Source organism: Squalius cephalus, assembly GCF_949319135.1.
Source record: "Squalius cephalus genome assembly, chromosome: 5".
NCBI classification, from domain to species: domain Eukaryota; kingdom Metazoa; phylum Chordata; class Actinopteri; order Cypriniformes; family Leuciscidae; genus Squalius; species Squalius cephalus.
Window position 1 is genome coordinate 15,605,942 of NC_137126.1, and position 26,505 is coordinate 15,632,446.

General features: G+C 38.7%; 1 protein-coding gene across 1 annotated transcript; it reads left to right on the plus strand.

The window, feature by feature from the left end:
- aspa (aspartoacylase) lies at nucleotides 1-26,098 on the plus strand. The gene is made up of 6 exons (XM_079870573.1): nucleotides 1-729; nucleotides 5,774-5,969; nucleotides 6,503-6,596; nucleotides 7,510-7,617; nucleotides 23,254-23,363; nucleotides 23,573-26,098. The coding sequence occupies exons 1-6, from the start codon at nucleotides 488-490 to the stop codon at nucleotides 23,768-23,770; spliced, it is 948 nt and encodes a 315-aa protein (XP_079726699.1). The 5' UTR covers nucleotides 1-487; the 3' UTR covers nucleotides 23,771-26,098.
- The last annotated feature ends 407 nt before the right edge of the window (nucleotides 26,099-26,505 follow it).

Here is a 26,505-nt window from a genome sequence, read left to right on the forward strand (position 1 = left end):
ATTTGTATTTGAATACATCTGATTCTCATTTTAGAGAGAGATTACTAATAGCCTATATCTTAAACCCTATTAACATTTTAATTTGATTCGCTTTGCTTTCATTTTTAACTTTAATTTGATTTGCAGATAATGAGTTGTAGTAGCCTATAGCTACTGTTCTCTGACAGCATTATAGACTTGTTTTCTTTTAAGTTGACCTACTACTATACCTTGTGTGCATAGGCCACCAGCTCGTTTTTATTTATTCTCCGCGTATAATCTCATGTGACATTGTGACCATGGCGAACATGCAGCCAACTTGCGAATGTGTTGAAACCCAACCTATGCGCGTTTAACGTAGATGACACGTACGCACTTAAGCTTGGGGCTTAGGCTTACCCTTCAAATAACCATTATATAAACAGCAGTCACATCGTTCCGACGGCAGTTGTGTGGAAACTTTGCGCTCTGTCTTTCGTGAACCGCGCACGTCCGTGCAGCCATCGCTATGAGTTCGCGTACTAATATTTCATGTTTACAAGAAGCCAAACGAGTGGCTATTTTTGGAGGCACACATGGAAATGAGATGTCCGGCATTATGCTGGTAAATATGTGGATGCAAAATGCAGCCGAGGTAGAAAGAAACAGACTGGTGACTAAGCCGTTCATAAGCAATCCCAGAGCAGTGGAAAAATGTACCAGGTACATCAACACGGATTTGAACAGAGCCTTTACGCCCGAGAACCTCAGGTAGGCTAAATATCGTGCGATACGTTATTTTCTGTACTGTCTGGCGCGTTTATGAATAGCAGTTTTATAAAACTGAGCAGTATTGTTGTGTTGTAAGAACAATGGTCTTTAAACTGTAGCAAAACTTTTGTTCGTGTGTGTTCGAGCCTAGGTACATTGTTGCATTTGTGTTGTTTATTGTTAGGCTACCATATTAGTCAGCTCGACGTCTTTGGCCGCTGTGTTCCACCTCTATTTTTTCGTCTCGCGTTGTTTTTAAGTAAAATCATTTTAGGAGCATTGCGTTCAGCTCAGTCTAGCTATTTTTAAAACACATTATGTGTTTACGTGACACAACATCACTGACTCGTGCGATAAAGGATCAATGGAGGGAGCGAGCAGTCAGCTGATCCGAGCCGCTCAACATGACTGTTGAGAAACGTGAGTGAAGCATGATTGGGGTCATGAAGAGCCTTTAATATTGCATCATAGACAACACGTAACAAATGCTGATTTCCATGACAGTGGCGCGACGTTTTGAGGACCTTTGTGCTTGAAATATTTTAAATAAGTGTTTGTTGAATTTCAATTTAACTTCATAAATGTGACATTTTACAGTGTCAGTATTTAAGGGAATAAAGAAAAAGAAATTAGAATGGTAAGAAATTCTAGGTCTAATTGTAGGCTAGTTAAACAATTTGCAAATAATATTTTATTTAAAAAATATGCACACATTTGCTTTCATTTGAATGTATGTCTAATCTGACATAGACACAAAATGTTTCTTGTTGCATTCAGTTATGAATGACATGGATCATGTAAAATAAATCATATTTTCAATTCAAAATGTCGAAATTCCAAAAACAAAAAACAATTTAAGTTTGAATCACTGTATATTACTGTGGGCTGATGAACAAATCTATCATAAAATAGTTGTCAAATATTAAATGTTTAGCTACTTACATCTTAGCCTATGCACTTTGGTTGTGTTCAAAATCCCCCCCTAGACCCTCATTCACTATTCCCTACATTACTTCACTAATATCATTCATCCGAAAACTGATAAATGCTGCCTTCGGAGGACGCGTTCCAAGGTAGGAAGGCATTAAGGCCCGTCCGAATCCAATTTTAGGTTCACTTCCTATCTCCTGAGAGACCTTCATCTGATCAATTTTTGAAGGCATCCTAAATGTATCCTCTGCTGCCTTTGATATCCCACAATCCTGTGCTTTCCATTCTGTGACAGTTGAGCTAGAAAAATAAAGATGGTGTCTGAAAGTTGCGGTTGGTGGTCAATAGATGTAAATGTATGTTTTTGACCAACGTTTTCAACTTTTGGTGTCATTTCTAACGAGAAATTATTATTGTAGTAATTAAATACTTGCTTAGTTATCACCAAAGCTCTCTCTATTTTGATCTTTAAATCATTACGCTGCCTCAGAAGTCTGTCTGAAATCAGTTTCGTGAGGTACCTTCGTGTGCAAACGCTGCCTGCAAAGTAATTGCCTGATAGGGCAGCGATGCAACAAGTCAGCTGCCTAAGTTTTCGGATGCAGACAATGAAAAGGAGTGAGTGTATTCGGACACTTTGTGCGCTGAAATGGCTACCGTTTTATATAGTTTGTGCCTGGTGTTTAATAATCATTTGAAACTTAGAAAACTGGCAGCTCCAGTAGTAAGATGAAAAGATTAATCTTGAACTCTGTCATGGAAACTAGCATGTATAAACATTAATTAAACAATTCAATAATCAAGTAAAAAGGAATTTATTCCTGTTTGATATGCTGTAGCCACATTGGACCAGCGGTTTGGAAAATGGATGGATGGATGGATGGATGATTCAGCTTCTGACACCATCTTCTTGCGAGATGCCAGAATTCATTTGGCGTGGCAGTCACCATGCATTATGGGTATTCTCTAGCTGTTGAGTGTACAGCTGTGTACCATTCAGAGGCTGCATCCTTCGAATGACTAGGACTCGAAGGCCGAAGTCCATCCTTAGAAGTCCGCAAAGGTTGGACCAAGCGTTGTTAAATGGGACTGTCTAGTCTATTTCAGATTGTTCTTGTTGCCCAGCAACTGTGAAAGCTTCTGTTGATGAGTAGCAGTAATGTTTGTACTGGACTTTTTTGAAAGTTACATTTTTTGAAAGAACATATGTTGTCTGTGAATTTTTTATATAATTTTTCACGTTACGAGTTTGACAGTATATTGTATGATTCTTTGGCTAGCAGTTGTGGAAAAGACATAACGAGAAAGACTACATGTCGCCTATGTGACGTCACCCCATAACACATTTCCCTCCACTTGTCAAATCACGGTGCTAATGCTGCGATAATATATGGAGACAGATCGAGATGCCTGTGTGTTTTGTACCCAAATGTCACCATTCAAATCAAATGGGCTGTTCTTTCTTCAGATTCGCGTCGAAAGCAGCGAAGAGTTGTAGTCCACAAAGTGCTCTCACACAAAGTCTAACCGTATCAAACTTCTACCAGCTAAATTGTAGCATTCTTTACACGAAAAATTATATTAAAAATTCACAGACAACATATGTTCACATTCATGGCAAAATTAATTATTTTCTCCCATTCACTTGCATTGACGATTTTTCAACCTAGAGGTCCAGTGGGGTTAGCGGAAGGGGCGGGACTTACAAGCTCTATATACAAAAGAAAAAAGAATGGGAGAGAAGTGAGAGACCTCTCACTACAAGTCACAGGTCTTTATACTAACACCTATGGTGAGTTAATTAGGGATTGAATGCACCTGTTACCCAACTAACATCTGCACCGTGTAGCAGAGCCAGCAGGGGGTAAACAGGCAGGCTTAGCAGGGGCAAACCCATTTACACTTGCCATTAACATGCGATCACCGTGATCTGATCAAGCAGATTTGATTATAAGCTAATCAGGACATGGTGCGTTTACACCTGTCCACATCAAGTAGCTTCTGTATCTTGATAACAGATCGGATCTCGCATTCCAAATAAAAAGGATGGCTCCGGTGCAAAGTCCACTAGATATTGGAGTTAGACGCCCTCGATGTCTGGAATCCATGAGTTCTCGTACAAGAAAGACCACCTCGCCTTCCACCAGGATCGCCTAGTGGGTTTGAGCAGTGAAACATGAAAAGTACGGTAATTAGCGGGTAACTGAAGACGAACTTTCTTATTATTTTGAAGGGACCAACGTACCTGGGACTGATTTTTTTGCAGGGTAACTGCTGGAGGCGAAGGTCCCTAGTTGATAACCTCACCCATTGACCAGGAAGGTTATTGGGGCTAGGGCACCGATACCGGACAGCTTTTTCCCTTTGCTTTCTCACTGCTCGTTGGAGGAAGACATGAGCTTGTTCCCAGGGAAACAGAGGAGGTTGAAATCCCAGAGTGCATTGGAAAGGTGTAAGGCCAGTGGCAGGTTTGCGGGGGGAGTTTTGAGCGTATTCAGCCCAGACTACATGCTGACTCCAGTCAGTTTGATTCTGATGGCAATACATCCTTAGAAAACGTGTGATTTCCTGATTCAAGCTTTCGGTTTGGCCATTGGACCCTGAATTGAGGCTTATGGTAACATTGAGTTGTTGGAAGAACGCTTTCTAGACCGAGAAGTGAATTGGGCACCCGGTCAAAGACGATGTCCTCAGGCAGGTCGTAGAAATTAAATACTGTTCAGGAGGAGCAGTCTCTAAGGCTTTGGGTAGCATGGTTAATGGGATAAGTTGACATGCTTTAGAAAATGTATCAACCACAGTTAAGATGGTGGTACTGAAAGTGAAAAAAAAGTGAAAGTGAAGGCCAAGTATGGTAACCTATACGTGGAATTAGTCCTCTGCATTTAACCACACACATTAGGAGCAGAGTAGTGAGTAGTGAACACACACATACTGCAAAACGTGACACGCCCGGAGCAGTTGGCTGCCATTATGCTGTGGGGCCTGTGGAGCATCACTCAAGGGCATCTCAGTCATTTCCTGCAGGTACTAAAATCGAACCAGCAACCTTTGGGTTACTAGTTGGACTCGCTAACCAGTGGGCCACGACTGCCCTGTGATATTGGGAGGTCTGTGATAAAGTCAATGGCAATGTGAGACCATGGTCGTCAGGTCAGGGAATGGGTAATGGTTGAAGGAGACCGGCAGGCAGTTGTCTGGAGAGCTTGGTTACAGCACAGGTGTGACAATTATTTATTTATCTGTCTTGGCATGCAGTTAATATGTTCAGTGAGCGAATTGAAGTAAATTAGAATGTCATCAATGTAAACAATTACCCATCGATTCAACATGTCTCTGAATACGTCATTGATGAAGGATTGGAAGACTGACGGACTGTTGTTTCCATCCGAACGGCATGAACAAATATTCATAGTGCCCAATGCTGGTGGAGAACACCGTCTTCCATTTGTCCCCCAGCAAAACAAAGGCGAAACATACACAACAGATGTTCACATGTTGATTTTTTTTATAATATTTTTTGGACCAGCTGGAAAGCTTGATGAAATTCTCTGCATTATTTTTCTGTCCTCTCTTGCTTTGTGTGCTTGTTACATGTATCTCTGTAGTTTATTTTATTCCTAGTAGCAACAAAGTGTATAAATTTGGTGGTTTTGTGGAATAGGAATATTTCTGGAACCTTTTTTTTTTCTAACTCAGCAGTTGGAGCAGTAAATAAAATATTAATTTAAGTCATAATGGTCCCTCAAGTCTCTAGTTTAAATTTGTCTTTAAATAAGTAAATTTGTTATTATGTATGTAATAGCTGATCCTTTTGTCATTCACTTATCTGTTAAAAGAGTTAATGATATATCTGCCCAGTTTCCTGTGTGCTATTTTAGGACAAAGGTTTCAAAGTCTTTAGTAGATTTGAACTTAAGCATCTTATAATTTGCTGGCACATGTTTAAGTCACCAAGTGCTGAATTAAGTAAATGTATTGCTCTGTTTGCATTATGTATTGAAAAGAGATTATTTTGTTAATTTAATTATTTGTGTTTTGTTCATTATTACTGTAATTGTTCATTATTACTGTAATTGTTAATTAATATTGAAAAGGCACTTTCCATCCACAGTGCTCCAGATGTTCAAGGGCTGCCATATGAAGTCCAGAGGGCCAAGGAAATCAATCAGATGTTCGGGCCCAAAGGAAGCTCAGATGCATATGATGTCATCTTTGACCTTCACAACACAACCTCAAACATGGGCTCCACCCTCATTCTGGAAAGCTCAACAGACCTCTTCAACCTTCAGATGGTGCATTATATCAAAGTAAGAAACTAGTAACAATTATACTGTACAATGTTATTAATACAATTTAGCATTATATTTTCATAGTTTTTAAAAAAAAGAAAATAAGAGTTTTATTCAGCAAGGACAAAAGTGGCAGTAAAGACGTTTATAATGTTACAAAAGATTTCTATTTTAAATGCTGTCCTTTTGAACTTTCGATTCATCAAAGAATCGTGAAAATTCAGCTTTTTGCCATCACAGGGATGAATTATATTTTAAAATATATTAAAATGTAAAATAGTTATTTTAAATTGTATTATTTTGCAATATTTCTGTTTTTACTGTATGTTTGATCAAATAAATGCAGCCTTGGTGAGAATAAGTGATTACTTTCAAAAATATTTCAATCTTACCGACCCAAAACATTTGTTGCATGTATCCTATACTGAGCATTAAATTATTTACCAAAACAAACCAGACCAAGATTTTTGTCATAAAATTAGAAATTAAGCAAATCATCTTTATACAGACAAGAACTCTTTACAGACATCTTTACTCTTCCCCCCTTACAGAAAGCTATGGCCCCCCACACCTGTTCAGTACTATTAAATGAACACCCACAGCTGAAGTATTCAACCACACGCTCTGTGGCCAAACACCCAGTTGGTGAGTACAAAGTCCTGGGATATTCAGCAGCCCAAATCTGTTTAATATTTGGACTGCTGAATAGTTTAATATTAAAGTACTTTAATTTAACCAATAACTTCAATCAGAATACAATAGACTGTTACCAATATCATGTTATCAACATCAACAAATAGTCATCTTTACACTGCAAAGATGGAAACTATATCTTACATGGCATCTTTATTTGCAAAGATATCATTGTTATGACTTGTTGAGGCACATGACTATTAACTCATTATTAAGTAAGTAATACTGTGTGTCATTTTGGTTTTGACATTCACGCTAAGCCATGGATTTCAATATCAAGCAGTTTACAACAAGGATTCCACTGTACATGGGGATGTCAAAATCCATAAACCTAATGCCATTTTACTTAATAAGTTAATAGTCATATGCCTCAACAAGTAAAGTCATAACATAATAATATTTGCAAATCATTAGCTAATGATTAATTAAAGCAGACAACTAGAAGTTAAAATGCATGGCTTTGACCCATTATGGTTAACACATTAATTTACACTTAGTTAATACTATATGTTGTTAAGGAATAATATATGATTAAATGTTTAATTAATAGAAATTCATATATTACTTTATCTTTTAATCAGATAGACTCTTTATTTATGTCTGATGCGGTAATCATTAGTGAATGGTTTAGTTCTTCATGAATCATACATAAACTCTAATTATAATTATCTGTGCATTAGTTAAGCATTAATTAATGCTTATTAGTGCACCCTTCTTGTAAAGTGTTACCGTAACAGTTGCACCTCATTTAACATGGTTTTACACTACTGTCTATTATCCTATCAGAATAGTCCTGTGACCCTTTGTTGGGTTATGACCCACCAGTTGAGAACCACTGACTTATATAGTTGTGTTTCTATTGCAGGTCTTGAGGTGGGCCCTCAGCCACAGGGTGTTTTGAGAAGCAATGTATTTGAGTCCATGAGGACAATACTGAAGCATGCTCTGGACTTCATCGAGCTTTTCAATAGTGGTGAGATCAATGGAAGTTAAGCAGAGATCAGCATGCTATAAAGGGATTTCAAAGGCAACCAGGGTGGCTACAGTAGGATTATTTCCTATATTTATTATACAATAGTATTATTCTCTAATATAAACCTATAGTAATCATGTGCAATCAGTGACAGTATGGAACCATAATGTTGCGTTTTTCAGATGTGTCACACTATTAGACGAGATATAGCACATTTGAATAATGTGTTTTTCATATCGTTTATAGATGCTTTATGTTTACGTAACTTTCTTTCCCCCATGGCCATCTGTTTCTCTGCCTGGATATTGTGTGTCATTTCAAGACAAACGGTTATACTCTCAGGTCATTGAGTAAGCCAGCACTGATTTAAATATGAACTGCCTGACCTCAGCTTTTAAAGTCCCCCTAGTCAATCATTTTATCCCTTAAAACTCACCTTTGATCACCAAAAGGACATATTTAAAAAAATATATTCCTTGGAAAAAAAAAAAAATCGTCATGCCTAATGAAATGAAATTTCAGCTTAAATGAAATTCTATCTAGTTACAGATAGAGTATCTGTAATTTACTCACACCAGCTTAGAGATCCACTCGTTAATGATCACATGTTGACATGATTGGTTTCAAGGTAGTTTGTGGTGGCAGAAACACCAGCGATTTCAAATTTTTGAGACTGTTGACTGTCTTTGGTTCACTGCAGTTTTATGGAGAAAATAATAAATGGTGTTGACTTATGAATTTGCACATGGTTGGTCTTAAAGCATATTTAACACACCACTTATAAACAACATTAAAAGCTTTATTTTCAACACCAGGGTGTCTTTAAGCAAGTTTGAAATACAGACTTCTTCTTTAAACATTTATCTTCCTCTTTTTTTCCCCTCAACTGTGGAAACATTTAAACAAGGTAATCACATGTACTTTCAGTGTACTGACATGAATACACTTTCTCTGTCTCGCATTAAGCAGGAACATGTTGGGATGGGCAAGCACAGCTAGTTTCTCTTCTGGTTTCAGAGTTTTTTTACTTAAATACTTGCTTGCTAGTTGGTTAGTTTCCATGCCAATAGTAGCTTGCTGGGTTTTGTAATGTCATGCTGTGTAAAGGGCCGCATCGTTGTGGATGAATGTCTTATTGTGAGGTCTCAAACGTGCTTTCCATTTGCCAGTGTAGATCTGTGTTTGGCCCACTTAAACATAACAAGCAAAAGAGGAGATCTGCATTATGGAAACTATTAATTAGGGGACTCAGGGATTTGACTGACGCAGGGGCCATCTGTTATGAATACAAGCTAACAGCAAAATGATCCAACTGTTTGAAAAATACATTGTGTTTCTCATATTATACTTTAAAGGATTTGGAAAAACTTCAGAATGCACATGGCATTTTCCACATGGTCATGTGTTTTATCAGCCCTTTTTTTGAGCATAGACCTGAAAATTACATTTTCAACTTAACCAAGATACTGTATAGTATGAGCCCTATAAATCCATCATATTAGATTGAATGTGACAGTTTTTAAATCTGTACCATACATTGTGTTTTAACCACATAATATGTTCCCCTTTTTTATGTAAAATAGCTTATTATTATTAATAATAATAATAATAATAATAATTTTGCATATCTGCGCCACAATGAAAATTATTATTTACTTAAAGTATCAAGTTTTAGTGTAAATTTCTTCTCTAATGAGAGTCATTTTTTTCCTTTCTTTCTCTTTTTTATTTTTTATAAATGGCTATATTTAAAAATTTGGAATCCCTATCTAATTATAATCTGAAATATGTATAATTTATCCTTCAATATTGATTTTAAACATCTGGTTTATCCTCACTGTAAGAACCAGTGCTTCACAGACAAAACAGTAATGTTTAAAATAACTTTTCACAACATTGGTCATTCATGACTGCTCTTTTAAATTAAACTACTTGAAATATGTTTTTTTTTTTTTCTAAATATTGAGAAAGTGAAGGGAAATAAAATGGCAACACTTAGCCTATCATAATTCCTAAACTCTTTGTTCCACTTGGAAAGTGCTATTTTTAGTGACCGCATGTGTCTCCAAAACCTGACAGCTTTACAATGCTGAATGTTCATCGCATGAGTGTAAATAATACTTATAGTCAATATTATAGTCAATATTATTGACATTTCATGAAGACAGTAAGACAAGATGGAAAAATGTGCTACTCTGAATTTCTCAACAAGTGGACAGAGCAAAACTGGCAAATAGTCTGGCTTATTTACAGAACATTTTTGCTTTTATAACATTTTTAGACCAGCTGGATCCCACTCCCAGCTGAAGGAACCAAAGCTGAAAAAATACACATGACCTAAGCATAATAGACGTTTCTAGCTTACATAAGCTAGCTACATAAGCCACTGATTAGTAATTAATGGGATAGTTCACCAAAAATTGTAAATTTGGTTACACTTTATTTGAAGGTGTCCTTGTTACAGTATAACTATGCATTTAAGTACTGAGTAATAGTAATTAATTATAGCCGAATTGTTAGGTGAGCATATGGATTACACACTCCTATACTCCTGCAGGTATTAACTGACTACCTGTCAGTTAATACCTGCAGGCACACTGACACTGACTCTGACTTAAATTGCAGGAAACTGTCTACAGGGGATGTCTCTCTCGATAGGGTACTTTGACGAATAGTTGATGGTTCCCACCATCGTTCTATGAGCGGAGGAACCTTCTCACTAGTATCCTACTAGATGAAGGTCAACAGCCACTCAGTGGCGCTGGGGCCCCAATAAGGCTTTTGAGCCCCAGCACTTCTAACTCCTTTGGCAGCCCCTGCATCCAGTTTGTCTCTCAGATGTACTGGCATTGCCTCTCCTTTGATCAAGTGGGACCTGGACGAGAGAAGCCACTGAAAAGTGTTAGGACCACCCAAGGTATCTTAAACTGTCCTGGCAGTGACAAACAAGTCGACAAACCACTTCTTCGGCCGAGGAAACCATATGATTTTGCAGAAAAAATAAAAAACCAGTTTGAGGTTACCAGTGATAAGCCTGAGTAATGGGGATGATTCTAGGGATCTCATTGTAGAGTGGGTGGGACCAATCCAAAGATACCGCCTTCTTTAATTCAGGCAGCCCCTGACCAGTAAGGTGCTACCACTCACCACAGCACTACCAGAATGGGTGTTCTATCCCATCCAAAAAGTCGAAACCCATTTTCTTAACTTAGAATGTAGGGACAATGACCACTGGAATGACCACATACAAAGGTCTAGTCTGCGAAAATATTAATGCTAGAAAGACAGCTGTCCTTGATAATGAACTTTCCAAACAAATTGTCCATGTCACTGCTCTTTAAGAGATAAGATTAGCAAGAACAGGTACCATCAACAAGGCAAATTTTACAATTTACTGGTTTGGGAAGCCAGTTGATGAACCAAGGCTATATGGTACTGGATTCGCTATACGTAACAACCTAATCAGCAGTACACAAACATCCACTGCAATAAGTGACAGGATATCACATGAATGAGAATGGTCAATGGCCTTGTGCCACCCAAGATCATCAGCTTGAGTTTGTCATTGTCAAGCAGAATTACAGAAAAGAAGTCATGAACTTACATATATACAGTACATATACAGAAACCTAACTGCAAAGCTCCAGTTACTCACTTGTGTAAAAATGCTGTAAAGTGAGGAGGCTTTCAAAAATAATTTCATAAATAGATTTTTTTTTTTTTTTTATCAATTAACTTCCATTAACTAAATAAAATCAATATATGGTGTGACCACCCTTTGCGTTTAAAACAGCTTTTGTCCTAGGTACACTCGCACATGGTTTTTCAGCTTTGCAGGTAGGTTTCTTCAAGTGTCTTGGAGACGTTGCCACAGTTCTTCTGGATTTAATATGTCTCAGTTTTTTCTGTTTCTTCATGTAATCCCAGATGGACTCGATTATGGTGAGATCAGATCTCCATGTGGAGCATACCGGCTGTTGTCAGACTCCATGTGAATACAAAAATCTCACTGGATTATTACAATTAATGACAAAAGGAATGTTTGGAAATGTAAACTAATATTTCCTGCTGACACACAACAGCAAAATATATAAATTACTGGCGTAAAACCATTTTTTGGGCTGAAAATACTAAAGTGCCTAAGACTTTAGCACAGTACTGTACCACAGCGCTGACTGTGACACTGATCACAATCTAGTGTCATCCATAACCATTAAACCAAAGCCTTTCCACCATCAAGTGAAACAGTCCCAAAGGATTGACATTCACAAAACAAAGCTCCCAAATCTCATAGAGGAATACGGCAGCAGGCTTGAAGAAAAGTTGCAGAACATTCCCGATGACCCAGACCCTGACACTATCTGGGAAGACATAAGAAATGTGATCGATCACTCTGCTCTACAAACTTTTGGAAAGAAAAGAGGACAAAACCCTGATTGGTTCAATGCCTCGTTACAAATTACTCAACCAGTTCTTGAGGAAAAGTGTCGAGCTATAGTCAAGAACCACAAGACAAGCAGCAAGCTCACATCATGCTGCCAAATCTGCTGCACAAGCAACAGTTCAGAAATGTGCCAAAGAATACCGGGACACGCTATGCCCTAATATTGAAATTGCAAGAAACTCCGAAAATTTTAAAGCTATATAAGGCTATCAAAAGTACAATAGGACATACCACCCAGACCTGTGGTGTGCTCAAGAGAAAAGATGGTACCATCATTGAAGACAAATGAGAAAACGTGCACGTTGAATAGAGCAATAGTGAGTTATACAGCTCAAAAAGCACTATTTATTATGAAACTTTAGCTCATCTTCAAGGCTAGCCACTTCAAAATTACTTGGATGCAGAACCAGAGCTAGATGAGGTAAAAAAGTTACAAATTACAGAGGAATCTCACTGCTGAGCATTACAGGGAGAGTCCTGGCTTGCGTATTATTGATTTGCCTTCAACAGCTAGCTGAGGTCATATATCCTGAGTCCCAATGTGGCTTTCGGCCCAACCACTCCACAACAGACATGATATTTGCTGTGAGACAATTACAAGAGAAATCAAGAGAACAAAATCAGCCGCTCTACCTTGCCTTTGTAGATCTAACCAAAGCTTTTGACTCAAAAACCTATCCCCCTTCTTGTCCCTTCTATCACTCTTTCATAATAGAATGCAAGGCAGAGTTCAATTTGATGGTGACCTGTCAGACGAATTCCCTTGTAATCGAAGTGTGAAACAAGGCTGTGTGTGTCAGGACATACACACTGAGCGAAAGGGTAAGTTAATCCAAGTTAATCGAAAAACACCTGTAAACACAGCAGCTGTAGAAAAAAAGTCAAGTCACCTTCATTTATATAGTGCTTTTTACAATACAGATAGTTTCAAAGCAGCTTTGGAGTGAATATAGTATAGGAAATGAATGCAACAAAGATTGTTTTGGCTGTACAGCAGCTCTAGAAGAAAGTCATTGTCGTTTTTAATTGATTTATTTCCGTTGTAAAAAATCATTAGTTATTAATTTAGGGGCCACTTACACAACACCGTTTTCAACTGAAAGCAGAAAACTTTTAATGCATTCTGGCTGTTGATTTACACAACAACAGTGTTTTGATGGCCTGAGAACTTATAATAATGCAAGTCCTTTTCTTACAGATGTTGGTTGGAGATCAAGTGAATAGTGAGGTTTGAGGAGGGATACATGGAATTTTGGGTGAATTCTGTAGTGCGCTGGGAGTTTTAACTCATAGGTGATGCAGTTAATCTGTTTGACGACCTGGAAGGGACCAATGTATTTGGGACTAAGCTTTCGGCAGGGCAGGCACAGTCTGATGTACCACGTTGAGAGGCTCTTGTGTCGGCGCACTGCCCTCTGCAGGAGGTGGTGAGCTTCATCCCACACCCTCCCACTCTCCCAGAACCAGTGATTGAGATGGTGCTTCAGATACAGATACAGATGGTGCTTCAGATGGCTTTCTTGACCATGGGAAGAGAGGAGGTTGGTAGCCGAGCATTCACTGGAATTGAGTTAGACCGTTTGTTTTAACATTTAACATTAATTATTAACTTAGGGGCTGAAACAGAAAACCCTTAATGCGCTTTGGCCCGCTCATTCGCATAACAACAGTGCCTGGTGCCTCGAGAACGCAAACCTTGAAATAGGTTCCAAGGTGCAAGCCTGGAAAAATTTTGAAGAAAAAAAGCGCAAACTTCAAAAACGCAAACCTGTGAAAATGCTGACGGCGCGCACATGCATATTACGTGTTTAGTCTAAAGGTACTATGCGCGTTTGAATATATATGTGCAGGTGTGTCATTTTTCTTTATAAATTGACCTCAACAAATTACTTGTCTTGCCTTAAAAATTTATAATACAGAATTATTTATAGCTTCAGGATTTATGGGAAGTTTTCTCGGTTCGGACGGACCTAATCTATGCAGCCTTACATGCAGAGGTGGACAGTAACAAAGTACATTTACTTGAGTACTGTACTTAAAGGGATACTTCAGGATTTAGCATTAAGCTTTGTATTAGTAGAAAACCTGTAGTATTTTCGAATTACCATGCTTTCCACCCTCATATCCCCCTGAGACAAGAGATTTATGTATTTTTTGTCTGGAAAAAATCCTCCGATGACGCAAAAATCGTCATTTTGCGTCATCGGAGGATTTTCTGGCCAGAGGCTAAAGACTACAGCCAGTAGATGGCGTTGTTCCGCATGTTTTCAGCCCGCCCATAGGAGGTGGGATTTCACTCACAGAATGTACACAGTGTCAGCCGTCTTTCTTTGGAAGCTAAGCTAGCAGGCTCTTGTTCTGTGGAGAAAGCTGAACAGTAGGAGAAAGCTGAGTAAGTAGGGGTTATACCATCCTCCTTTTCCCGGACTTGTCCGGCGGGCGAGATCGTTCAAAATGTACGGGATTCAGCTTTTGCGTTCTGCGGTCGCCATGTTTACATGCACATGCACCTTTTGTTTCAATCTAACTGAATTCATTCTGATTGGTGAATCTGAATGTAGTGTTTACATGAACGCTAAACAAGTGATCGGTTGATGTGCGTTTTGCCATTGCTAAGAAAATTCCCGCTCCTCCGTGAGAGATGCGAGACCCGGCGCGTCTCAGTAATGACGCCACCGGTCTCGCGCCGTTCTCCCGCGGCCGTCAGCCTCGTCCTGCTCGCCACAGTAAACATGATGAATGGCGACTGTAGAACGCAAAAGTCGAATCCCGGACATTTGGCCGATCTCTAAATCACTGGCAAACTCATCACGTAGGCTAAGTTAGCCTTGTTGTTTTTAACTACGCACTCTTACCGGTAGGCGTGGCCTCCTAAGGCAGCGAAGCAAGTGCATTCTGGGAGTTGTTGTCTTTCATCCACATAAGCCAAAAATACATTTTCTGGCTTTTCTCAGTCTAGAAAGCTCCAAATTCAAAAATTTCTTCACATTTCTTCTACTTAAATGACCTATTTTAAATACACATTCATCTTCCCAGAGGTGAAGTATCCCTTTAAGTACACTTTTTGAGTATCTGTACTTTACTTGAGTATTATTTTTTCTGGAAACTTTTTACTTTAACTTCAGTACATTTGACAAATTTCACAAATATCATACTTTTTACTCCACTACAATTCTGTCACGGTCCTTGAGTAGAAAGGAGTAATGTCAGTCAGGGGATAATTTTGGTTGGAAATTAAAGTCAGTATGACGTCAGAACCCGACTGATGTTGGTTTCTGACGTCAAACCAATTTTCATTTACAATGTCTGTCCAACGTTGGAGATTAATGTCAATCTGGCGTTGGATTCTGACATCAACCTGATTTTCATTTTCAACATTGGGTTTGGTCTTCTAACTGTGAAATTTGTCATAGATTCAGAGGCATAAGATACTGTAAGTATTACATACAACAATAATAAAATAATGCATTGACATTTACTTTTTACTTTTGATACTTAAGTACTTTTAAAAACAAGTACTTCTGTACATTTACTTAAGTAAAAATCGGTCTTTACAACTTTTACTTGTAACGGAGGAATATTTGACCAGTAGTATCTGTGCTTTTACTCAAGTAAGGAAGTTGTGTACTTTGTCCACCTCTGCTAACATGGAATTATAGAAGTTTATAATGTGTTATGTGTATGTTAGGTCAAAGAGATGTGTTTTTAGTCTAGATTTAAACTGACAGAGTGTGTCTGCTTCCCGGACAATATTAGGAAGACTGTTTCAAAGTTTTGGTGCTAAATAGGAAAAGGATCTACCGCCAGCAGTCGATTTTGATATTCTAGGTATTATCAACTGGCCGGAATTTTGAGATCGCAATAGACGTGAAGGACTATAATGCGTTAAGAGCTCGCTCAAGTACTGGGGAGCTATACCATTTAGTGCTTTGTAAGTAATCAGCAATATTTAAAAATGTATACAATGTTTAATAGAGAGCCAATGCAGTGTTGACAGAACTGGTCTAATTTGGTCATACTTCCTGGTTCTGGTAAGAACTCTAGCTGCTGCGTTTTGGACCAGCTGTAGTTTGATTATTAAGCGTGCAGGGCAACTACCCATTAGCGCATTACAATAATCTAGCCTTGATGTCATGAACACATGAACTAACTGTTCCGCATTTGTCATTGAGAGCATATGACGTAATTTATATATATTTTTAAGATGGAAAAAGGCAGTTTTACAGATAGTAGAAATGTGACTTTCAAATGAAAGATTGGTATCAAAGAGCGCACCCAGGTTCCTAACCATTAGGAACTGATAGTCTATTTCTAACAAATAGGAAAAGGATCTACCGCCTGTAGTTGATTTTGATATTCTAGGTATTATCAACTGGCCAGAATTTTGAGATCGCAATAGACATGAAGGACTATAATGCGTTAAGAGCTCACTCAAGTACTGGGGAGCTAAACCATTTAGTGTGTTGTAAGTAATCAGCAAGATTTGAAAATCTATACAATGTTTAATAGGGAACCAATGTAGTGCTGACAGAGCCAGGCTAATATTGTCTTACTTCCTGGTTCTTATAAAAGATCTCTAGCTGCTGCATTTTGGACCAGCTGGAGTTTGTTTACTGCATGCAGGGCAACCACCCATTAGAGCATTACAATAATCTAGCCTTGAGGTCATGAACGCCTGAACTAACTGTTCCGCATTTGTCATTGAAAGCTGTACTGTCCTCCAATTGGTGTTCTTAACCAAAATTAGACAGCCAGCCAAACTCCAGTCATGAAAAACATGAGAGTCAGAATATAGCTTCTTAGCTCCATTTAATAAAGACTCTTGTTGAGCATGAAGACATGAACAAAGGAGTGAAACTGAAAACAAGCACAAAAAATACACTAAGGTGAAATTGTCACACGTACAGATATTAATAAGGCTTAATTACAATGAAATGTCTCAGTAAACAATCAGTTCACGAATTGAAATCAAAGATTTATACCCATATATGGTTTCAAATCAACATGAAATCAGCACAAATATATTATTAGAAATAATGTTAAACAGAAAATATATAAACAACTTACAGGCAGTTCTTGCTAAGGAGAAATTGAAACGTAACAGGATTATTGCAGCTGGAACAATCTTCACCATGTGCTTTTTTAAACTAACTTTCTGATTCAGCCTGCAATACCATACTTGACCGCTAGAGGTCCTAATTATTCTAACCATAGACTGTAAAAAAAGATGGACGACGCCCCTTCGCTCTCTTCCATTGATGAGAACTGAAGCCGCCAGTGTCCCGATATGGCGCTGACATATTGGAACTTGAGTCTGCGCAGTAGCGATCTCGGGACCAGACCTGCGCAGTCGTGAGCAGGAAGTAAAGCCGCGAAGTCAACGCTCCGCCCTCACTCTCGTCGGGAGAGTGCATTCTGCACACTTTTTTGAAAATTGATTGCAGTATTACAAGAGGCTTGTTAAAATAAAGTAAATACAATCTCCTCAGTCCTCCGAAGATCCCGAAAAAAATGTCAGTGGTGCTTCAGTGACTACTTCGCTCAGAGAACCTGTCAATCACAGCTGTCAATCATGACGTTACACCACCGCATCACGTAACTAACTAAAAACCAACTTATTTTTGAAACAGACACTTGAACTTACATCAGCGTGATAAAAACAACAGCAAATGAAAGAAACCACCTTTGGAAAAAAGATATTTGAAGTGTAATTTAATTGTTTAGTTGGTCTCACGTCCCGTTGACTAACACGGGGAGGCGGGGCTTATGACCTATACTAGGACCAGTCACCGTGGGGGCGATCGAGACGTTTTGGCTTCACTTTTCAGGGCTTGTGCGGCACGCTTGATTCTAACAAGGACAATACACAAAGGGCAGAACAAAGCAAATGTCGTAATTTAGATATATTTTTAAGATGGAAGAATGCGGTTTTACAGATGCTAGAAACGTGGATTTCAAATGAAAGATTGGTATCAAAGAGCACACCCAGTTTTCCTAACTGATGACGAAGACTTGACAGAGCAGCCATCAATTGTTAGACAGTATTCTAGGTTACTACTGTACGTGCGGAGGTTTTTTGTCCAATAATTAGAAACTCTATTTTTTTCAGAATTAAGTTGTAGGAAATTACTAGTCATCCAATTTTTTATATCAGCTATGCATTCCTTTAATTTGGTGAATCGGTAAGTTTCGTCGGTGCGCGAAGAAATACAGAGCTGAGTATCATCAGCATAACACTGCAATGCTTCCTAATGATATCTCTCAAGGGTAGCATGTGCAGGGTGAAAAGCAACGGTCTTAGTACTGAGCCTTGTGGTACTCCATACTGAACTTGTGATCGATTCATCTCTTCATTTACTGCTACAAACTGATAACGGTCAGATAAGTATGATTTAAACCATGCTGATGCAACATAATGTTTGAGTCTATTCAAAAGAATGTTGTGGTCGATGGTATTAAATGCAGCAATAAGATCCAGTAGCACTAATAGAGAGATACAACCACGAATGGATGATAAGAGCAAGTCATTTGTAACTCTTATGAGAGCAGTCTCAGTACTATGATACGGTCTAAATCCTGATGGGAAATTCTCGCAGATACCATTTCTTGCTAAAAAGAAACATAGTTGTGAGGATACTGCCTTTTCTAATATTTTTGACAGAAAGGGTAGATTTGAAATCGGCCTGTAATTGACTAATTCTGTAGGATCAAGTTGGATTTTTACATTAAGAGGTTTAATAATAGCCAGCTTAAAAGTTTTCTGTACATATCCTCATGACAAAGATTAATGAATGATTTTAAGAAGAGGATCTATGACCTCTGGAAGCATCTCTTTCAGTAGCTTAGTCAGTATAGGGTCTAACATACATGTTGTTGATTGATTAAACATGACCTCTGCTGTTTCCATGGCAGTTGGAAGTCCTTTTTAAGGAAACAGCTTGCAGGCTTTCAGGAAACAATCCACAATTACAAGGATGCATATATATCCATCTGAGGCTGGCAGGTCTGTGATAAAATTCACCCCTAGGTGTGACCAGGGGCGACGTGGAACGGGCAGCGGGAGGAGTTTCCAGACGGTAGATGGCAAGGGACCTTGGAGATTCCTTACAACCTTGGAAGTACTGCTTGATGTCATTAGCCACACCAGGCTACCAAAAGCTGTCCTGTAGCAGCGAGAGGTTTTGTGTTGTCCCTGAGTGGCCAGTGCCCAAAGAAGAGTGTGCTGACTGGATTAACAGGAGATGGTGGGTTCTGGGCACATAGGTACATCATTGGTCTGGCCTACATAGGTCATTAGCAGATGCTTCCGCAATTTGTTTATCAAGGTTCCACTGAATGGGATTTAAAATGATCGAGGAAGGAAGCACTGGTTTGGATCATTCTGACACTTTATCTGGAGTATGGAGTCGAAACAATGTAACCGTGTAAAGAACAAAGCCCATCTGGCCTGTCTGGGGTTTAGCCTCTTTGCTTCATGAAGATACTGAAGATTTTTATGATCAGTGAGGACGGTGAATAGATGTCGAGCTCCCTCCAGCCCAGTGCTCTCTGTTGCTGATGTCATAATTCTGCTCCGCCGGGGTCAGTTTCTTAAAAAAAAAAAAAAGCCACATGGAAGGAGTATGTTTGACTTTTGCTGCTTGAAAAGCACTGCCACTCCACTTCAACTACAAAAGGCCTCTCAGGATCAAGAGGAGGATTGGGGCAGTAGTGAAAGCTGATTCTAGTTTCAGCTTTAGGTGTCCATGACATGACTTGGGCCTGTTTTTTAACAGTGAAGTCAGTGGAGCGGTGAGGGAACTGTAGTTATAAATGAAGCGGTGATAGAAATTGGCAAAATCAAGGAATCTTGGGAGTTCTTTGATTGTTGTGGGAGTCAGCCAGGACTTGACTGCTGAGACCTTCCCCTCGTCCACCTGGATGCCTTCCTTACTGATCTGGTAACCAAGGAATTGGATGAAGGAATTATGGAAACTGCCATTTTCAGCTTTTAGGAACAGTTGGTACTCACACAGACGTTGTAGGACCTCCGAAACATGGCAGGGATGTTCTGCCAGACTCCCTGAGTATATCAAGATGATATACCACCGTTATATATCACCGTCGTTGATATATACCACCACAAACGGGTTCAGGAACACCCAGAGTACCTCATTCATGAAGTTCTGGAATATGTTGACCAGTCAGTATGGCATAACACAGTACTCATAGTGTCCTGCAGGGGTCACAAATGCTGTCTTCCACTCGTTCCCCTCATTTATCCGGATAAGGTTATACATGCTTTGGAGGTCTAGTTCAGTGAAAATGGAAGTGCCATAGAGTTGTTCCAGGGCTGCTGGGACATGGGTAAGTGAATAACGGAACTTGATGGTTATTTTGTTGAGTGCCCGGTAAGCAATGCAGGGCCGCAAGCCTAAAACCTTCTTGGCGACGAAGTGTTTGCTGGATGCAGCAGCTGGAGCAAAAGACTCTACAGTACACGCAGGCTGCCAACACGCAGCAAAATTGGCTTTACTTGATGATGGACGTACCCTCTGCACAGAGTTGTTCCTGTTACTGATTGATCCTTGTACAGGGTTTGAGTTGTGGTCTTTTAAAGTTTAAGCTGCCTGCAGAGCTGCCCGGAGATAAAGTTGCCAGCTGACCCAGAGTCAAGGACGACGGTAACTGAAATTACAAGATCAGAGGCAATCAGTGTCAGTTTAGTTGTCAATGGAATGAGTTTGATAGAAGGACTGGTAACTGAACTCACCATGGGACGAGGCGCATGAACAGGGCATGTGGAGGTTCAGTGTCCTCCAGCTCCACAGTATAAACACAGATTCTGGGTCAGCCGATGGAATCTTTCAGTGGGAGATAAACAGTACTATCCACTTGCATGGGCTCAGACTCTGGTTCGGAGGGGCCAGGTCGCTCTGGTTGGTAATGGAATGATGTGGAGGACTGCAAGGCGGTGGTCTCCTCCAAGCAACTCTGCATGCGTTGGGAAACTCGGATTGAGTAATAAATTAATTTTTTGAGTCCTATGGTGTCCTCATAGATGGCAAGTTGCAACAGGATTGAGACCCTGTTGATAAGTTGGATTCAGTGCGTGTTCATTCCAGCCACTAGATGCAGTGAGGGTTTGGAATCTCAAGGCACAATCAGTCACAGAGCTCTTTCCTAGGCGAATATGATATAACTGATCACATATGGAGGAATCAGCCAATCAGCCATCCAAACACCTCTAAAATGGGCCACAGAACTGTTCACGGACTGAGTGATAGGACTTGACTGATGACAGATGGTTTCGGCCCACTGCAAGGCTCTTCCTGTTAACAGAAAGAGAACAAAAGATATTTTAGAATGTACTGTGGGAAATCACTTTGGTTGCATTTCGAACGCCAATGAACAATGCAGGAGAAAGCCTTTGCAGTTCTCCAACAAGCCAGAGTAGGGCGCTGGGTTGACCATGGCAATGCATGACTGGCAACGAAGATCAGTGAGGTAGTGTGCTTTTGGGAAGGGATGGTGGTGACCGGTAAGTTCTCTTTTCATAGTCTCAGCTGGTTCCTTGAATGGATCAGTATTTGTTGGATTCATCTTAGCGTTGTTCTAGCCTTTTGTCACGATATACACACTGAGAGAGAGGGTAAGTTAGTCCAAAAATACTTCATTGGTCACACAGCAGGTGCGGAAACAAACAGAAGAGGCAATATTGGTTAATGCCGATGATGGAATGATAATTATATCTAGTCTTTTTCTTACAGATGCTGGTTGGAGATTGGAGTACACACCTCAGTATTTTGGTGGAGTATGTAATGCAGGGAAGTATAGAAGGAGCGCAGAGCAATAAATAAGACAAGAGTGTGTCATCATAGAACTGCTATATAGATGATGCTGCATTATGCGCATCTCCACCAGAGCATCTGCAGACTCAGCTTGACTGTTTCTCATGCTCATGTGATGTTTTTCCACAAACTGACTTGTGATGCAAACTGGAATCATAACCACACCATGTTGCTTCATTTGGCCAGAGGAGGACTGGTCACCCTACTCAGCTTGGTTTCTCCCAAGGTTTCTTTTCCATTTCTGTCACAGACGGAGTTTGGTTTCCTTGCAACTGTCGCCTCTGGTTTGCTTAGTTGAGGACACATAATATTCAGCAATATTATTGATTTAACTGTACTGACACTATTGGATGAGAACTGAGCAGGACAATGACATCACTGTTTTCCACAGGCAATGTTAGCTATGCCAGCTAATATATGTTTATATAATCTATTGTGAATTGCATTGTCGCTCGCGACAGAAGAGTCCAAGAAACAAAATAGTCTTTAAATTTAAATTCGGAAACTCGGAAATACTCAGAGCAAAAAAACACAACCACTTTAAACCTGACTCATTACAAGGAACAGAGGAAACTAATGGTATAATGGTATAATCCAATTTAATCCAATCAGAAACCATAGAAATTAACTACTGTAGCAAACAGAACTCAGGAAAAGCAGCACAGGGAACAGAATGAAAACGAAACCAAAACAGAAGTTGCATGTAGGCTGCATGTAACAAGGACACTGTAAAATAGTGTTACCGAAAATTCTCTCATCAATTACTCACCCTCATACCATCCCCGATGTATTTGACCTTCTTTCTTCAGATAAACACAAACAAAGATTTTTAGGAAAATCCATTTTTGAGTCCATAAAATGCTACTTAATGCCTGGCTGCTGCTCATTTGACACTTTCAAAACCACACACAGCGATTGTGATGGTAATCCATACAAATCCAGTGGATGAATTATTGTCTTCTGAAGCAAAACACTACATTTTTTTTTTACTTTTTAAAATATAAATCAATGCTTCCGGTCTACTGTCATACAGGCAATCAAGAGGGGGACATTGTGACGCAACATAAATGCAAGTTTGCGTGAGAAGTAACGCGGAAACACAGAGGACCACCATCTATCGCAAACCTCATAACGCACTTAGATCACTTGTCACAACGCCACGATAAATTTTGGTCTTTCATTATATGGACAACAAAAAAAAAACACTTTGAGACATTTTTTTAAATGAATGTGTTCCACATACTGTAAGAAAGAAAGTCATGGCAGTTTGGAATGACTGAATTTTCCCCAAAGAGTGATGTCTCTTTTTCCTTTTTCCAAGGAGAATCATTTAATTTTCCATGATTTTTTAACCTGTCATAGGTGTGGAGTTTCCTCCATGTACAGTGGAAGTTTTCAGAGTCCAGGAGAGAATGGACTACCCCAGGGACACCAACGGCAACATCACAGCTATGGTGCATCCTCATCTACAGGTATTCTAAATGGACCATCTAGTAAATGCCCTTGAGCCATGTATAAAAGAGTTGCTCTTTGTGACAGGGACAGAGAGAGGGGAAACACGTGTAAGAAAATGTGTCCTATGACTCAGATGTTTGCTTTGCTTGTTTTGACTTCCAGGCTTCACTTGTTTTCCACAGTAATGGTCCTGTTCCTTTTCCTTTTTCTTTCTCTTTTTGTGTAGGACTGTGATTGGGAGCCTTTGAACCAGGGTGACCCTATGTTCCTAACTTTCGATGGTAGAACAATCCTTTATGAAGGTGCCAGCACAGTATACCCCACGTTTATTAATGAGGCTGCCTATTATGAGAAACAGCAGGCGTTCATGACCACTTGCGGAGAAATACTGGCTGCCAATGCAATCAGAAAAGCTTTCAAGTAATGTTTTCTCCTAAAAATGCACTGTGAACAACATTTCTTATTTTTGAATAATTATAATACAGTTTTATAACATTTTAAAATTTGACTTGTTAAACCACAGAACTATTTAATTGAACAGTAAAAAAGCCAAAACTTTACTCAAATTACCTTAACAATAGACACTGTGACCAGAGACAATATCTAAAATAAATACTTTTATTTATATACAAATTGATAAATATATGCATTATATATATAATTTATTTATAGTAAAGTGTATATTATAACAGTACCATCCATTTAAGGCAGTAAAATTTGGGGTGGTAACACTTTTATACAGAAAGGACACATAAAAAACCCAGTTATTTTTAAAATAAATGCAGTTCTTATTATTTGAACTTTCTATTCATCTAAGAAATTTTTTCGTCCTAATCAATGTATCAGGTTTTCCACAAAAATATTAAGAAAATGCTGCAAAAGCTGACAATTCAGCTTTGCCATCAAAATAAGAAATTACATTTTAAAAGTATTTTAGTAAATCAATCAAAAGTGGGAAGAAAATCACATTATAAAATAAATGTTTTTCTCCAATGCATGTTGGCCACAATTATTAGCACCCCTAGAAATTCTTCTAGGTATAGTCCCTAGAAGTAGAAGTATAGTCCCATTCAAATTTATATTTTTACCACACCAGGGTGACTAAAACATGAAATTGTCCAGCCATGACTTCTGTTTGAAGTCAGAATATTGTTCTGATGCAGCAAAAGATTGATGAGTGTCACAAAGAATATTGTTCTGATGCAGCAAAAGATTGATGAGTGTCACAAAATAGAAAGTGGCTGTAAGAAAATAGCTAAAGCATTAACAACTCCCATTTTCAACATCAGGGCTATCATTAAAAATTCCAACAGAAGTGGACATGTGTCTATATTGTGTCTAAATGCAGGATAGTTAGAGTGACCAAAGACCCTTCAAGGAGAATCGCTGGAGATCACAGCTGGAGAATGGCAGAATTTAGTTGAGTCTTGTGGTCAGACAGCCTCAAAAAAGCCCCTACACCATCACAAGTGGTTTGGGCGGGTTTTAAGAAAAAAAAAAAAAAAAAAAACTTAAGTATATTCAGTATATATCCAGACACTACTGGAACTTCAAATGGGACCAGGCTCTGTGTTTTTTGGCAGAAAACACAAGATGGGTTTGGTGCACTCAGGGGACAGTTAAAAATACTGCTGATGTGGACATATTTTTCTGTCAGAGGTCCTGGACATCTTGGTCAGATACATGTCATCATGTATTCTATCAAATACCAACAGATAAAAAATCTAAACCTGACTGCCTCTGCTGGAAATCTTATAATGGGTCATGGCTGGATCTTTCATCAGGACAATGATCCAAAACAAACATAAAAATCAACACAAAAATGGGTTCTAATGAGTGGGGTAAACTGAATATTAGAGTGCACCAACATGGACCTCGGAATTTGAAGGATGAGAGATTCTGTATGGAAGAATGGTCTCTGATCTTCTGTCAGGTGTTCTTCAACTTCATCAGGGATTATAGGAGAAGACTCAAGAGCTGTTAAATTGGCAAATGGAGGTTGCGAAAAGTATTAAATAAAACAGGGCCAATAAATGTGGCCATGTATTGGAGAAAAACATTTATTTCTTAACGAGATAAAGTGTGTATATATATACATATATAAAATATAGGCCTATTTGCGTTCTCTCACAAAGATATTTGTGTTCTCTCACAAAACTGTAACTATATAAATATAAAAAAGTTTCTCGGGGGAATGCAAAAGTTCTGCGAGAGAACACAAAAGCTTTGAAAAATATTTTTCCCTCCCATCCTAGATTTTTTCCACTGCCATGTCCCGATTAGTGCTCCGTACAAATTTATGAATGCAAAGAGCAAATTTGTTTTTTATTTGTAGTCTGAAGATTAAGATTGATTTTTATTTTTAAAATGTGTATTTTCTAACACTTTTAATGATTTTCAAATATAGTGTGTTTTGTACTGAAATTGTTTGATGAAATCCACAGTATGTAGTGATGAATTTATATTCCTAGATTTTTAAAATACTATATAGGTCTACCTCTAGTATATACTGTATGTCTGCACAATTCAGATCCTGGTGTAGTGTATGTGGAATGCACAAGCTCAGGAAAGTCTTCTCTGCCCTCTAGCCTCTGATCCAACACACTGTTGACTCAAATATTGACCTGAAACAGCCTTAAAACAACCACAAAATAACCTCATAATAAAATAAAAATAAAAATAAAAGCACTGTGCTTTTACATCATGCATCATGAAGAATTAATCATATCGAAACTGTGTATTTTGTGCTGTTTGTGATGCAAAAGTCTGTTGTAGTTTAAGTTTTGTAGTTCCTTACTTCATCCTCATTTCAGTGGTGCAACCCAAGTATTGCCTTAATTGAACAGAGTCTGAAAGAAAGAGTTACAGTAGGAACATACAGTTGGAATTGGGGTTTTATATTATATAGAAAGTAGACTGGATTGCTGAATATGTTATAAAATGCTCAGCAGGCATTGGAAGGCTTTGTTTGGCAGAAGTATGATTTCAGAGAAATATGTATTCTGTTTTCACTATGATTTTGTTTTGTGATGTATATGGCCTGTTGAAATTGTTGAATTGTTGTGCGTTATATTTTGAAATGTGTTTTAAAACATAATAGCCTACCTATCTATGCAAGAAATAATACATGCACTTAATTTATCACAAATTGAAGAAGAA

Coding starts and splice junctions, on each gene's coding strand:
- aspa (XM_079870573.1), top strand. CDS start 488: ATGAGTTCGCGTACTAATATTTCATGTTTACAAGAAGCCAAACGAGTG. Junction 730..5,773: donor TTTACGCCCGAGAACCTCAG/GTAGGCTAAATA, acceptor TTCCATCCACAG/TGCTCCAGATGTTCAAGGGC. Junction 6,597..7,509: donor TGTGGCCAAACACCCAGTTG/GTGAGTACAAAG, acceptor TTTCTATTGCAG/GTCTTGAGGTGGGCCCTCAG.